Source organism: Pocillopora damicornis, chromosome 11 (assembly GCF_964200805.1).
Source record: "Pocillopora damicornis chromosome 11, jaPocDami1.2, whole genome shotgun sequence".
Classification (NCBI taxonomy): Eukaryota; Metazoa; Cnidaria; class Anthozoa; order Scleractinia; family Pocilloporidae; genus Pocillopora; species Pocillopora damicornis.
The window spans coordinates 15,102,944-15,118,707 of record NC_142680.1 but is presented as its reverse complement, the minus strand read 5'-3'; the positions used below and the strand labels follow the sequence as shown (position 1 = coordinate 15,118,707).

Sequence of the window (15,764 nt, the reverse complement as noted above, 5' to 3'; positions counted from 1 at the left end):
AAGTGGTGAATAATGATTGGAAATATATAAAAATCATATATGTGCAGAGGTGAGAGGTTCAAATCCCGTACGGGCCTGAATTTTTTTCAGGTCTTACTTCAACTACTCGTTCAGTAGTGCTCTTAGCTGCGAGGATCGCTTCTATCCGTATATAAAATAGCATTTAATGTATGGTCCCTCGGGAAACTAGTTAGTTTTGTTTTTTTGTTGGACTCTCGGGAAAACAAAGCTAAATGTTTCCCTCGGGACCATACATTAAGTGTATATTGATATTGTAAGGAGAAACTACAAGTTCATCAGTTCTGTGATGATTTAAACAAAGAAGATCCCATATGTTATTAGATGAATCTTATGAGCAACTTAAGAAACAATCTTTCTTCCATCTTAGGATTTTTTTTATTTTGATGATGACTTCTCACCAACTGTGCGAGTAAAACGTTTGCATTTACATTTGTCTGGGAAAGTCTCATTTCATTTTCTTATTTTTGTTTTCATTAGTCACGCTATCAGGCACTAATATAAAAGACATGTTCTGTTTTCAAAAGGTGAGCTGTTCGTTTTATTTAATTTCTGCATTTTTATTGCTTCCCCAGTTTCATTTTCCATGAATGAAATTGACTTAATCATTTTACGAAACAAAAAAATTGGAGAAGCTGGTATATGACTTACTGAAGTAACGCGTATGTGGTGGAATGAAATAGGAAGATTTTCCCTCGCCTGAAAAACAAAGCATTTTGTAAGCGGTTGAAACGCTGGGTAGAATTTTGCTCTTTGCCCAAATTTATGCTGTATTATCTCAAAATAATTGATGGGCGGTTAATCATTGACGACAGTTACATGTTCTAATTTCTTCATCTCAAATTAACCAAGCGAGTTTCTAAGACTGACATGTCGGCTTGATCTCTATGGGACAAACGGTTAGAAATACCAACTCAAATCTTGCACAAATATCTTCATCAGGGCACAATTGAATAGTTTGATACTTCGTTTAATTGTAGAATTTGGATTTTTTTGTTGGATTTATGTCCATCAAATTTTTCCACGACGCAACGAAAATAGATCTACGTCACGTAGATGGATATCTCCAAATCGATTTAAGATATATTGATTTACCTCGATTTTGAAACAAATAGCAATGGAAATCAGAGCTGATTAAGTTTGATGTTTTCACGGAATGGAAGAAGAAATTGACCAGTCACGTATATTTCAGGAGGCAAATTACGCTCCTCATTTGTTCATAGATGTAAAAGTTACGCTTCACATTTACTCATCACGAGTGAATCCAAACATATCACGATTGGTAAATTAACCGCTGGTCTACTGGTGAAACCTTTTTGATAGCTGTATCCAAATCCCCTCTACGATTGTTGTAATTTGAACCCAGATGATACACTTGTGACTGGTCTGAAAAAAAAGTGAAAAAGGAATGTTGCTCTCAGAAATCTGTAAAAAGGAAGAAGGAAGACAACCACAAATTTCCTAGAAAACACTTTATAAACTCCGACATTTATCAGTGTTTCTTTTTTTAAGCTTCCCTTTCTTGTTGATTCTTTCCTACGACAATAAACAGGAGAGAGCCGTAATGAGTGACGCTGCAGAAATCCTTATATCAGTCAAGATGGGTTTAAATGTCGTCATATTTCTCCTGAACACTGATCGAGGCCTACAAGCGACTGAGTTATGTAATGAATGTGTAATTCTACTTCAAAACCTTGACTCTGGTAGTCACCTTGATATCTCCGATGTACTATTCAATGCGTATTACGCCATCTCCGGTTACGCAGATGCAGAAAGACATGCCACCAAACTTCTTGACACATTTCACCATGCTTGGAGACTAAACATAAAACTGGGAGACAAATATGAAGCAAAAAGCCGATTTGTGGAGGCCAAGCAACTCTTTAAATGCGCACTCACCATCATGAAAACAATTGGTCCCAAAAGAGAAGAAGCACTGGCTCATGGGAGACTTGGAAATGTCTGTGCTAAACTCAGTAAATATCAGAAGGCTAAAGAATATCACGAGAAAGCACTTGCCATCGCGATAGAAATTGGCGACAGAGGAGGAGAAGGAACAACATACGGGAACCTCGGAAGTGTGTTTCATTCCCTTGGCGAATATCAGAATGCTAAAGAATATCACGAGAAAGCACTTGCCATCGCGATAGAAATTGGCGACAGAAGAGGAGAAAGAGCAAGATACGGGAACCTCGGAATTGTGTTTCATTCCCTTGGCGAATATCAGAATGCTAAAGAATGTCACGAGAAAGCACTTGCCATCGCGATAGAAATTGGCGACAGAGGAGGAGAAGGAACAACATACGGGAACCTCGGATGTGTGTTTGATTCCCTTGGCGAATATCAGAATGCTAAAGAATATCACGAGAAAGCACTTGCCATCGCGATAGAAATTGGCGACAGAGGAGGAGAAGGAACAACATACGGGGAGCTCGGAAGTGTGTTTCATTCCCTTGGCGAATATCAGAATGCTAAAGAATATCACGAGAAAGCACTTGCCATCGCGATAGAAATTGGCGACAGAGGAGGAGAAGGAACAACATACGGGAACCTCGGAAGTGTGTTTCATTCCCTTGGCGAATATCAGAATGCTAAAGAATATCACGAGAAAGCACTTGCCATCGCGATAGAAATTGGCGACAGAAAAGGAGAAGGAGCAAGATACGGGAACCTCGGAAATGTGTTTCATTCCCTTGGCGAATATCAGAATGCTAAAGAATATCACGAGAAAGCACTTGCCATCGCGATAGAAATTGGCGACAGAAGAGAAGAAGGAACAGCATACGGGAACCTCGGATGTGTGTTTTATTCCCTTGGCGAATATCAGAATGCTAAAGAATATCACGAGAAAGCACTTGCCATCACGATAGAAATTGGCGACAGAGGAACAGAAGGAACAACATACGGGAACCTCGGATGTGTGTTTGATTCCCTTGGCGAATATCAGAATGCTAAAGAATATCACGAGAAAGCACTTGCCATCAAGATAGAAATTGGCGACAGAGGAGGAGAAGGAACAACATACGGGAACTTCGGAGGTGTGTTTCATTCCCTTGGCGAATATCAGAATGCTAAAGAATATCTTGGGAAAGCACTTGCCATCAAGATAGAAATTGGCGACAGAAGAGGAGAAGGAAGAACATACGGAAACCTCAGAAGTGTGTTTTATTCCCTTCGCGAATATCAGAATGCTAAAGAATATTACGAGAAAGCACTTGCCATCGCGATAGAAATTGGTGACAGAGGAGGAGAAGGAACAACATACTTGAAACTTGGAAACGTGTACAGGAATCTTAAAGAACTTCGGCAAGCTAAAGAATATTTTGACAAAGCTTTCGGCGTCGGTATTGCAATTAGTGACAGAACACTGGAAGCAATGGCTCTTTTAAGCTTGGCACATGTCTCTAATGCTGTAAATGACAGTCAGAAGGCAAAAGAACATTGTGAGGAGGCGCTTACAATCATCAGAGAATGTGGCAATAGAAAGCGCGAAGCACAACTATGCCTAGATGTTGGATATCTATCCCAATTGTTCGGTGAATATGATAAGGCAGCATATTATTTAAAGAAAGCTTGTTCCATAAGCAGCGAAATTGGACACAAAATGAATGAGTTTGAAAGCCTTCTCCTTATTACAGAGTTAAAGATATCGCAGTCAGAGGTAGTGGAGGCAATAGGATATCTTCTCCAATGTATTGAAAAATATGAACAAATCAGAACTCTTCAGAAAGGAAACATTGGATTTAAAATGTCTCTGTTAGAGAGAGGCGGTACCTTTCCCTACAAGTTACTCACTCACCTCCTTTGCGATACTGGAAAATTTCGAGATGCTCTCTATGTTGAGGAACTGGGACGAGCAAGAGTCCTCGTAGAATTCATGGCAGACAAGTACTCCGCTCAAAGCCACATCTCAGCTGATCCACGATCATGGTTCGGGATTGAAAACATCGCGAGAAGAGAAAGTAACAGTGTTTTTTTGTACATTTCGTACGAAGATTGGCAAGTTCTTCTCTGGGTATTGAAAGCAAATGGAGACATTTTCTTTCGAAAAACAGACCAAGTGAAAATAGACACTCTTATCGCTGAGCAAGTTTGTGAAGTGGAAGGTGTTTTCAAAAAGAGCGCCAAATGCTTTGGTGTTTTACCCACGGCAAACTGCGAAGACCGATCGCTGGATGACAACGTGACGACATCTCTTCATGAAGAGAGCCAAGCAAATTTGCGAGGTGACAAAACCAAAGATACCGGAAGAAGTCATCATTTGTGCTACGAATGGATCGTCGCACCTGTGGCAGATTTGCTCACAGAGCCCGAAATCATCATTGTACCGGATCATTTTTCGTACCGAGTCCCATTTGCTGCCTTGCGTGATGAACAAGGCGGAAAGTATCTATCGGAGAAGTACAGAATACGCATCGTCCCTTCACTGACAACTCTCGGTCTCATTCAAGAATGTCCAACAGACTATCACAGTCAAACTGGCGGACTGGTTGTGGGTGATCCTACGGTTGGCGAAGTGCAATACAATGGACGTCTCACTGACATTATACCATTGTTCTTTGCAAGTAAGGAAGCAGAGATGGTTGGTCAACTGCTGGGTGTTCAGCCCTTATTGGGAAGTCGCGCAACAAAGCAGGCGGTTCTTCAAGCAATACCTTCAGTGAATCTGATACATCTTGCCGCACATGGAAATCCCGAAAGAGGAGAGATTGCCCTCTCTCCTCAATGTACTACTAACAATACTCCAAAAGAGGAAGACTACCTCCTGACAATGTCCGACATTGAAGGAGTTCAAGTGCGAGCTAAACTGGTAGTACTCAGCTGTTGTCACAGTGGGCGTGGATTGGTTAAAAAAGAAGGAGTTATTGGAATCGCTCGTGCATTCTTAGCATCTGGTGCACGTTCAGTGTTGGTAGCATCGTGGGCTATAGAAGACCAAGCAACGGCGAAGCTCATGAAGTGTTTCTATAAACACCTTGTGCGTGGAGAAAGTGCCAGTGAATCTCTTCACCAGGCCGTTCAGTGGTTGAGAAGCAATGGATTCTCCAAACCTTCCCAGTGGGCCCCGTTTGTGTTGATGGGGGATAACGTGACATTTGAAAAAAGGGTAAGTCTGATTATAATGAGCAATTTTCTACGATAAACCGATTAGCACACTGAACTTGTTCAGTTCACTCAGTTGTCGTAATTTTTTTGTTTGTGTTTGTCTTTGTCTTTCATCCATAAAATGCCAGGAAAAAGAACTTGATTTTATCTAGCAATCGAAGCCACAATTTTTTCAGAGAAGGCTTTTTAAAATTGGCTTTGAATTAGCGTTTCTTTTGTATGCAATATACTCAGAAATAATTAGTCAAAGTCGATGCGATACTAAACGCTATGACGATGAAGGTAACTTGAGAAGCTGAAAAAGTTCACTTTATCTGTAAAAAATGAACAAAAATAACAATAAATTGACAATCTTAAAGTCACTTTCGTATCAAACAAGGTATGTTCGACAAGTTTGGACAATCATACCCAATGGCATTGAAGAAGAAAGTAATTTCTTTAATTGGAAATCGGTTCCGTCTACTTTAAAACTGAAATAGTGACGAATTTATAATCTTTTTTCAGGAAAGAAGAACTCGAGGAGGAGAACAACGAGGCGGAGAAGAAACAGAGTGACTACCGATCCTACACCACAAAGATTCTTCTTCCTAAACATTGTCGTTCAATGGACACTAGTATTACTTTGCGAAGACATTTTTAATTTTTTTATTTAGTCAAGTAGTAGATTTTGCGTGCTTTTGTAGGCAGGGCTTAATCGAAAGGCAGCGACGATGAAACCTGCAATTAAGTTGTTTGATCTATTAATTATTATCAAAAGGGAACTACAATAAATTCGGATGAGGAAACTGAACGCAGGAAATTAGCTCAATGTATAAAAATGTGAGAATGTTGGCAAAGTTTCGTCAAAACTCGAAATTAATTCTTGATTTAAATCATTATAATTCTGGTTTCAATTCTACCGTTGGACGCACACGTGATCATTGAAGTGAGTGAGTGACTGTTCACAGGTGCAGGAGATGATAACAAACTAACAGAAGAGGGAACAAAAAGTGCCGAGATACTGAAGACACAATCAAAAAAAAAAGAGAAGATAATTATGTAAAAATCAGACAAAGAGGAAAATGCTTGAGAATTACCGCAAAAATCAAACAGTGTTGTGAACAGGGCGCTACATATTAATCTAAAAGTGAAGTGAAGAAGAGAACAAACAGAGTGCAATATACGAAAAGAAAAGTATTAACAAATATAGAAGAAGAGAAACGGTGAGCGAATTATTGAGATAAAATTAGGAAAAAACATTGCGCGAGACACTAACGTCAAACAGAAGAGTGCAAACAGTTGGTAGGATATGAACGTGACAATCAGCCAGAATTAACCCTTTAACTTCCATGATCTCATTAGAAACTCTCCCTACTGTCTGCCATGAAATACTTATGATTTCAATTTGGAGAATTTGGTATTGGATCAGCCCGTAGTTCCCTAATTGGGTTTTCTTCTTTATTCTCCTCACTTGTCTGCTTGATTCTGTGTTGATATTGTAAGGAGAAATTCTTTCTTGGTCACTCATGAGAGTTAAAGGGTTAAGGAAAAGAACAGAGGGCTAGATTCTAATATAGGAAAGAAATTAAAGTTAAAACAAACAGTGATGTAGATATTACCTTGGAAATCAAACAGAGACGAGAAAAGCATTGTGTAAGATTTGAATGAAATATTTAATCGGAGGAGAGAACGAGCTATGCACAAGATTCAACTGAACAAAAATTCCAAACAGAGCAGTGAAAAAAAAAACAGTTCTCAATATAATCGAAACAAACAAAGTAAAAAGAAGAAACAGTGGACTGGACAAACAGTAAAATCATAGGCATGCAATACATGCAAGAGTTGTTTTTTCGGCTGGGTGAGTTAAGGTGGGACACTGTGTAACTCATGTTTTCATTTTTGTTAAAGAAAAAGAGCCTTAACCTCAAAAGGAACGAAAATAACGCATTAGTTTAGTTAAAAGACATAAAAAACAGTTCCTATTAGTCTGAAATAAACTCACACGTAGTTATTTCGTGGTCCATTGTCTATGTGGTCTGAGTAATTAGTAACAAAAATAAACTTACTTTACCTTAAGAGAGAGGGGCAGGGAGGGAAGGGGGAGAGAGCGGGAGAGAGAGGGGGGAGAGGGGGAGAGAGGGGGAGAGAGGGGAGAGAGGGGGAGAGAGGGGGAGAGAGGGGAGAGAGGGGGAGAAAGGGGGAGAGAGGAGGAGAGAGGGGGAGAGAGGGGAGAGAGGGGGAGAGAGGGGGAGAGAGATGGGGAGAGAGGGGAGAGAGGGGGAGAGAGGGGGAAAGAGAGGGGGAGAGAGGGGGAGAGAGGGGGAGAGAGGGGGAGAGAGATGGGGAGAGAGGGGAGAGAGGGGAGAGAGGGGGAGAGAGGGGGAGAGAGGGGGAGAGAGGGAGAGAGAGATGGGGAGAGAGGGGAGAGAGGGGGAGAGAGATGGGGAGAGAGGGGAGAGAGGGGGAGAGAGGGGGAGAGAGAGGGGGAGAGAGGGGGAGAGAGATGGGGAGAGAGGGGAGAGAGGGGAGAGAGATGGGGAGAGAGATGGGGAGAGAGGGGAGAGAGGGGGAGAGAGAGGGGGAGAGAGATGGGGAGAGAGGGGAGAGAGGGGAGAGAGGGGGAGAGAGGGGGAGAGAGGGGGAGAGAGGGGGAGAGAGGGGGAGAGAGGGAGAGAGAGATGGGGAGAGAGGGGAGAGAGGGGGAGAGAGATGGGGAGAGAGGGGAGAGAGGGGGAGAGAGGGGAGAGAGGGGGAGAGAGGGGGAGAGAGATGGGGAGAGAGGGGAGAGAGGGGAGAGAGGGGGAGAGAGGGGGAGAGAGGGGGAGAGAGGGGGAGAGAGGGAGAGAGAGATGGGGAGAGAGGGGAGAGAGGGGGAGAGAGATGGGGAGAGAGGGGAGAGAGGGGGAGAGAGGGGGAGAGAGAGGGGGAGAGAGGGGAGAGAGGGGGAGAGAGGGGGAGAGAGGGGGAGAGAGATGGGGAGAGAGGGGAGAGAGGGGGAGAGAGGGGGAGAGAGAGGGGGAGAGAGATGGGGAGAGAGGGGAGAGAGGGGGAGAGAGGGGGAGAGAGAGGGGGAGAGAGGGGGAGAGAGAGGGGGAGAGAGAGGGGGAGAGAGGGGAGAGAGGGGGAGAGAGAGGGGGAGAGAGGGGGAGAGAGAGGGGCAGAGAGAGGGGGAGAGAGGGGGAGAGAGAGGGGGAGAGAGGGGAGAGAGAGGGGAGAGAGGGGGTGAGAGAGGGGGAAAGAGAGAGGGGTGAGAGGGGGGGAGAGAGAGAGAGGGGTGAGAGGGGGGGAGAGGGGGGGGAGAGAGAGAGGGGTGAGAGGGGGGGAGAGGGGGGGGAGAGAGAGAGAGAGAGAGAGAAAATTTATTTTTATTAACTGCTTTTTCGGCCCATACAACTTGATTATGGGGGAAATTTTGAGTTCCTCTATTTTGCCCCAACTTCAAGATCGTGGCTCATTACTGTTCCTAATAATATACATGAAAAAATTACTCAGTTCGGATTCGTTAAGATAAATGCAGTTTCCAGGTAATTCAATGCAGAAGAAGGTTAATTCAGTGCAAAGAAGTAACAAACCAGACATTCTGATTGGTCAGTAGTCAAAGAAACTTACAGATAGCCAATCAAATGCGAGCCTTGGATGCCGCAACATTTGGATACACTGAAACAGGCGAGCGAAACAATGGCCGGTGTTTCAAGTAGGTTTTCTTTCGCCACCGCAACAACACGACAGCAGCTGAAAAACAGCTCTAACAACGAAAACACCGTAAAAAGCACTACTCTTTCGTTATCTGTTCGGAAAAAGTAGTGTTTAGAGAAGGGAATTGCCGAGGAAATTGAAAATTACGAGAAGACTCAGCCTAACACTTTGCTCGAGCGATTCCGCGCCGAAATTAAAAGCAAACATGATTAAACCCCGCAAACGACGATTCCATTTCATCGAAAGTGATTCGGTGTTTAGCCGAACTTTGAACTTTTTGTGCCCTAAAGATGTGAAAATATCATTGTATATTATTGTTTTGATCGTACGCGGTTGTTTTGCCCGAACGCACCGTTTGAATAAATTATTTTTTCACTTGATGCGCGCGCTTTGCCTCTGCACAATTATGATAAGCTATCTCGTATTTTTTCATGTATGTTATTGATACGTAATCACATGATTTTTCTTGTACAATTTGAAATAAATAAGCACTTGTGAACTGCACTCACTTGGTGAGAGACCAATTGACATCTACGTATTGACAAACGGCAGTTGAATCTCTCGGAGGGCATCTAAATGTCCCCATTCATTCTGTGGCGAGACTGGGAGCACATGCGAAAGTTCGTAGTGTCCGACATATCTCCAGCCTTCTTCTCAGATAACGCTCGGGTCCAAACGTTTTTTTACAATGAAATAATACAAAGTTTCTGTTCTTGGGCATAACTATGTATTGCGCCCGACTTAGAGTTATTTTAGCTCTTTCCGTTAGGCGAAGGTTATGACTCTGAGAAGGGCCCAAAAACACAATCATGCTTCAGAACATAAATTATTTTACTATCATTTACACTTTTGGAGGGTATTGAGAAAATAAAAACCGAAGAATTGGGGAAAAAATTCAGAAGGAAGGAGAGGGGATTCCGGATGGAGTAGGTCAGTAGTATTCTGGCTATCCGCGGCCCCTTCCCAACACCGTACAAACATGGCCGGTCAGAAGGCTTCACTGCAGGCTAACAATGGCAGAGCGTTACAAGACATTGCAAAGCAAAGCTATACGTGGAAAAGCCCACGAGGGAAGAACTGGGATATTGTAAGCTTCCAAAGTTCACTGCGCGAATGAATCAATTCAGGGGTATTCAGGTGAGGTTCGTTGAACAATTTGGAGGGCCAAATCATCGGAATGGACCGAAGTTAAGACGATAGAATATAGCATCCTTTGTGACATTCTTGCTAAATTTAGCCAGTTTGAGACCCCGACAAAGAGGACTGGAGACTACTTACTCCTTGCATGTGATTGGTCGATGTCTTGGAACACCAAAATTTAAAGGTGAAAAAGACGACTGATTCCTTTCGATCAAAGCTTCCATTTCTTTCAAACGTTTTTAAACTTTTATTTCGATAGAGCGATGGAAGCTAGTGAGTTAGAATGCTGCTTGACAGTGGAACACCTCAATTCCAATGGTGTGGTCACGAAACGGCGAACGTACAAGAGTATTACAGTTGTCTTGGGTCGAGATGAATTTCGCGACATCGCTCTCCGAATTGTCAGTAGTCGATCTCCGTTGGGAAAGACTTTTCTCCTGAAGGAATTAACCATTCACAAACGGTTTTTACAGGAAGGGAAGGCTACAATCAAACTTCTAACACAGAAGATACAAATAATGTTTTCGAATTGTCCACCGAATCAGCTCGCAGCGTTTTTAAAATGTCTGTCATTGAAACTTGCTCAAAGTAAACAAAATGGAATTGCGAGTAACAGAAGACGGCTTCTCAGTGATAGAGCACGGTCGTTTGAAAACATAAGCCCTCTTACAGACAAGGATTTCACAGTAGGCTGTAAGAAAAGACCACTAGAAGATAAGAACGGTGTGACACCGAAGCGAATTAAAACTACAGGTAAAGAAAGCGATTCGAGTTTTGGAAACGAAGAACACAACGGAGCGGCAAGAAAACGTCTCAGCTCTTTGAGTTCTTTTCAAATGAATCTTGTACCTGAGCAAATGGCAGTGGTGAACGCCATAAGAGCTGGAAAGAGTGTGTTTTTTACTGGTGGTGCCGGAACTGGCAAGTCATATCTCTTGAAACGTTTGATAACACTGTTACCACCTCAGAGTACCTTTATAACTGCTAGTACTGGAGCAGCAGCTTGTCATATTGGTGGGACTACGCTTCATGCATTTGCAGGTGTGTTCCCTTTGCAAGAGTGCTGAGGAGCGTTTTCCTTTTTATTGTAGTACTCATACATTTGTGCTAGACATATAATTGATGGCAGCAGTGAAATTGGTCGATTAATGGCTCTGGGGAGAAAGGAAGGGATGGAACGTTGGCGAAGTAAAGAATTCATTAGTCTTCGAGCAGGCCCTCCTTTTCGGTTAGGTCTGTCGCGCGTGTCATAAAAACTCAGTGGAAAAAAAATTGATGTTAGTGCGCCGCGCGGAGCTCTTAGAGTGAGGCCCCCAAGTTCAACGAACAACCACTGACATGCAGAAAAGAATGTTGAGGGGGTGTAAAGGGGGTTACTTTGCCAGCAGATTCGCCTTCCTTCCTTCCTTACCAGAAATAAGTGAACTCACACTCCACCCACTTTTCTGTACTTGAAGGAGACTCTGCTGGCAGGGTAATGGAAATGAAAGACTCGGCTTGCAGAACATTGAGGAGAAGAGTTGTTTTCAGACTAGGGTGAGTGTCTGGGAGACATGATGCCAGGCAGAATTGTGTACGTCTAACCTCTGGCCCCTTTCTCCACGGAAGACCTCACCCATCACAGGCCACCATCCTGAAGTCTCTGGGAAGAGCTGTCACATAGACTCTATAGGATATGATTTGTGATATTGTGTTTTTTTTTTTGAGAAAAAAATAACGTCACTCACATTTTGTCCAGGTCTTAAATATAACGGCGAGAAACCTTCTCGTAGGTTGGAACAACCTATGAGGTAAGGCTTTCAAGAGGAATGTCATGCAGCCACTTTAATTTCTGTTGATGGGTTTTCAAAATTTGATTAGTTTTCATGGTCTTGTGCATGACAGGTATTGGCAGTGGAAGTGCACCTCTTGCTCAGTGTGTGGATCTGGCATCACGGCCTGGGCGAGCCCAACAGTGGAGACGTTGTAAACATTTGATTATTGATGAAATCTCAATGGTTGAGTCCACCTATTTTGATAAACTTGAAGCAGTTGCCCGTGCTGTGAGAAAAAAAGAAAATATCCCATTTGGTGGAATTCAGCTGATTTTATCAGGAGATTTCTTACAGCTTCCTCCTGTAACAAAACAACAAGGACCCAAAAAGTTTTGCTTTCATGTAAAAAATTGTGATCCATTGACATTTCACCCAAAGACTGGGCAATTAGATTTTATGCAAGCCACTGTCATGAGATTTTATGCAACCTTTGACTTTTTGTGACAATTATTTCAGGCAGAAAGTTGGAGTGAATGTGTTGAAACAACCATTGAGCTTAAACATGTCTTTAGACAAAAAGATCCACTCTTTATCTCAATTCTTAAGAATGTGCGAGTTGGAAGGTAAAAATCTTAATTTTTGCAAGCAGTTTATGTTAATTCATAATGAACAATTTATATGAATTGTGTCAATATGAGTGAATGTGGTCTTTCAAGATACAGTGCAGCTGTCACAACAAGCCACCATTATCATTTCTCTTGAACATCTAGATTCCATGTTGCTGAGCATCTGTTCAGTAACAGATCCCAGATGACATTAAAATGTGGTAAGGACAAAAAAGTGTCACACAAGCCACGGCCGAGTATGTCTCTGATGTTCTCACTACATTTTGACATATTCTGTGATCTATCACTATTACCACCCACTGCAACATAGTATCTATTTGCTTTATACAATAAAGAGACAAAATGTTGCTAATGGTGAGGTCATCTATGTGACTGTCCTCCAGCAGATCCTAAGTAAGAACCAATCAAACTGCATGTATAATTCAGCTTATCATAAAAATCACAATTTCCTCAATTGTAGATGGTTTTAAAAAACTCCTATTTTCTACTAATTTACTTGCCAAGTTGTTATTGGACAGTCTGTTATTGGACAGTTTGTTATCAAACAGTTCAATAAGCCAATCACATTCAAAGTTGTGGTTTAAATCAACCAATCACAGCCTTGTTACTCCTTTGTCTGTTTTAGAATGCAAATTTTCCCTTTCTTTCATAACTTGGCTGTTCTTCTTTTCTTGGAAATTATAACTTTTATGATTAATTGGTAATAAGACTTAATGTCAATTAATTCGGTTTGTGATCATACTATTGATAAACAAATCAGACTCCTGCTGGACAATCTTCTGATTTTGTTATCACTTGTATGATGACAGACCAAATGGGACTCCACTCAGTCCCCTTACCTTTACTTATTGTGTAAATAATATTCTGTTGTATCCAGTTGTTCAGATGCTCTTGTATCCAAGTTAACTGCAACTAAGAATCAACTAATAGAACAAGGAGGAATACTTGCTACCAAGCTTTGCACCCACAAGGAAAATGTCAATCAGATAAATGACATACATTTGACAAGACTGCCTGGTGAAAAGAAGGTATTTGAAGCAACTGACAGTGACAGTGGAATGAGCGCAATGCTTGACAGTCATGTTCCTGTGTCTTATGCTTTGGAATTAAAAGTAGGAGCACAGGTAACAGCTTCTTACATACAGCTTTGCTTTACACATTTATAGAATGTAAAATGTAAAATATAGTTATAATGATATTTCTTTAATAAATAAATTATTTATGACCATAACAATGATGGGTCATCAGCCTTAGATAACTCATTGTAAATAAAAATAGATTGTAGTAATGTATTCATCACTTCAAAAGAGAAATGTAATCTTTGTCTTGCAATGTGGTCACTTCGGCTGTGGATCGCTTTTGGGTATTGATAACTCCTGTTATTAGTAAATGTTAATGATAAATGTTGAGTGATTTATTCAAAATACTTTTTCTCCTTTATCAGGTGATGCTGGCTAAGAACTTGAATGTCTCGAAAGGACTTGTCAATGGTGCTCGTGGAATAATCAAAGGATTTGACGAGGGATCTGCTGGTCTGTTAATTATACACTAACAGTATAAAGAACCAACATAATGACCAGCTCCCAGTTGGCTCGTTAGCTCAGTTAGTAGAGCACTGCATTGGTATCCAGAGGTCATTGGGTCAAATCCCCAATTTTTCTTTCAGGCCTTATTTTCACTGCTTTTAAAGTAGAGTTCATAACAGTAATACAAAGATTGCTTCCAAATTCACACTAACAGTATTATCAGAAAATTTCATGTATTTGATATGCAGGAAAATAAGTTTGCAGTCACAATTGCGAGATTCCTGAGAAATGTGTTCAAGAAATTCTCCTTTGATCAACACTTGACAGCTATTTTTTGTCACTGGTAACTATTCAAAAAGGCTGTCACAATGTTTACTGAATAAAAATGTTACCTCCTCATAATTTTTTGACCAGTCATAATAAGATTGGGACTATAATTCAAGTGATACAAACTTTTGAAAAATTATAGGCTCATTAGAAGGATTTTATATTGCTGAATGACACAATTTCCTTCAGGTTACCCTATTGTCAAGTTTGTTTCTGGGATTGAAGAGATCATTGGTTCTGAAAAGTGGGTTGTATCAACACCTGGTGGAGGAACAGTCACTCGGCGACAGCTGCCACTTAAATTAGCATGGGCAGTGTCCATACACAAAAGCCAGGTAACAGAGGCCAAAAAAAAAAAAGGTTGCAATCATGGTAACTTCTTGTAATAATAGTGGGGTGGATGAAAAAAGGGTTTTACATTTAATTGAGGCAAGGCTAACTTTCCAACAAAGCTGATAAGAGATTTCTTCCCACAGTATGCATTGCTTTGGGACTTAAAGTGGTTTTTTTCTCTCTGTGCCACCACAGAAGTACTAACAATTTCATCCATGTTAGGTTAGAGAGAAATGATGAGGAAGCTCAAATAAATCATAGGTCTTTCAAAGTATAGGTTTCTTTTACTAGTGTTATATTACACAGAAAATTGAAAAAAGCAGCAACTTTCAATTTGCAAAAGTGTTATTAATTAATGAAAATAATGAGCCATCCAATGATAAAAACGCACCCAAGCAAAACAATAAAAGGAACCAACAAAGGAATCAATGGAAAGTAGCCTCGAAAAATGAGGTATTACAATTAAAAAGTATAAAGTTTTTGTTTTTAAAATTTGTCACACTTGCTGAAATTTGAGATATATCAGATATAGATACTGAATTGAAAAAAGCCTGATGTTGGTTCTGCCCTGGGGAACAGGAAAAGAACCTAATCTGTTGAGGTCAAGCCATTTCTGTGACAATTTTCCTTATCAACTAAATTAGGTAACTTACTGCACTTTGCTGTTGTAGTGTTCTCAGAAAAATAGAATTTTTCTTCCAGGGTATGACACTGGATTGTGTTGAAATCTCTCTGTCAAGAGTCTTTGAATATGGCCAAGCTTACGTTGCACTTTCAAGAGCCCGCAGTCTTGAAGGCCTCAGAGTTTTGGATTTTGATAGCAAGTGTGTACGCGCTCACCCTGATGTCTTGCGTTACTATGCAAGGCTGCAGTGGGATACAAAAGTCAAGAAAGCCACCACTGATCGCTTCAACTTTCAGAATGAAGACAAAGAAAATATTTACCCTTGCCAAGTGAAGTATTCATATACCAACAGTCAGTACAAGACCTGTGGTAAGAAGGGAGAAAGGGAAAAGGAAGTTGACAAGAAAAGGACAACAATCTGAGCTGTAATTTCTTGCTCATGGAATGTTTCAAGCATTTATCTGATCCCAAGAGACTAGCACACACCACTTCAGATAAGACTCAGAGACACATCCTATTAGTTGTACAGTTGATTACACTGTTTATCAATAAAGGGCAAAATTACTGAGCGCTGATTGGTTGAGAGAGGGCATTTTTTTCTTAATCGAGGGCATTTTTAGTAATCAAGAGAGGG

General features: G+C 41.2%; 2 protein-coding genes across 4 annotated transcripts; both read left to right on the top strand.

Moving 5' to 3' along the window:
- Positions 1 to 1,582: 1,582 nt before the first annotated feature.
- LOC113677956 (uncharacterized) lies at positions 1,583 to 7,041 on the top strand. Its single transcript, XM_089186383.1, has 3 exons — positions 1,583 to 3,058; positions 3,251 to 5,125; positions 5,629 to 7,041. Exons 1-3 carry the CDS (start codon positions 1,583 to 1,585, stop codon positions 5,677 to 5,679), a joined length of 3,402 nt encoding a protein of 1,133 aa, XP_089042509.1. The 3' UTR covers positions 5,680 to 7,041.
- A 2,801-nt stretch (positions 7,042 to 9,842) lies between these two features.
- On the top strand, positions 9,843 to 15,670 carry LOC113667444 (ATP-dependent DNA helicase PIF1-like). 3 transcript variants are annotated; one of them, XM_089188061.1, is made up of 8 exons: positions 9,843 to 9,936; positions 10,199 to 10,980; positions 11,824 to 12,095; positions 12,210 to 12,316; positions 13,197 to 13,443; positions 13,764 to 13,851; positions 14,362 to 14,507; positions 15,208 to 15,670. In XM_089188061.1, the coding sequence occupies exons 2-8, from the start codon at positions 10,203 to 10,205 to the stop codon at positions 15,550 to 15,552; spliced, it is 1,983 nt and encodes a 660-aa protein (XP_089044187.1). In that variant the 5' UTR covers positions 9,843 to 9,936; positions 10,199 to 10,202; the 3' UTR covers positions 15,553 to 15,670. The 3 variants fall into 3 exon arrangements, with proteins under 3 accessions (XP_089044187.1, XP_089044188.1, XP_089044186.1); XM_089188062.1 differs by lacking the exon at positions 9,843 to 9,936 and having other exon boundaries at positions 10,085 to 10,980; positions 13,197 to 13,347; XM_089188060.1 differs by lacking the exon at positions 9,843 to 9,936 and having other exon boundaries at positions 10,085 to 10,980.
- The last annotated feature ends 94 nt before the right edge of the window (positions 15,671 to 15,764 follow it).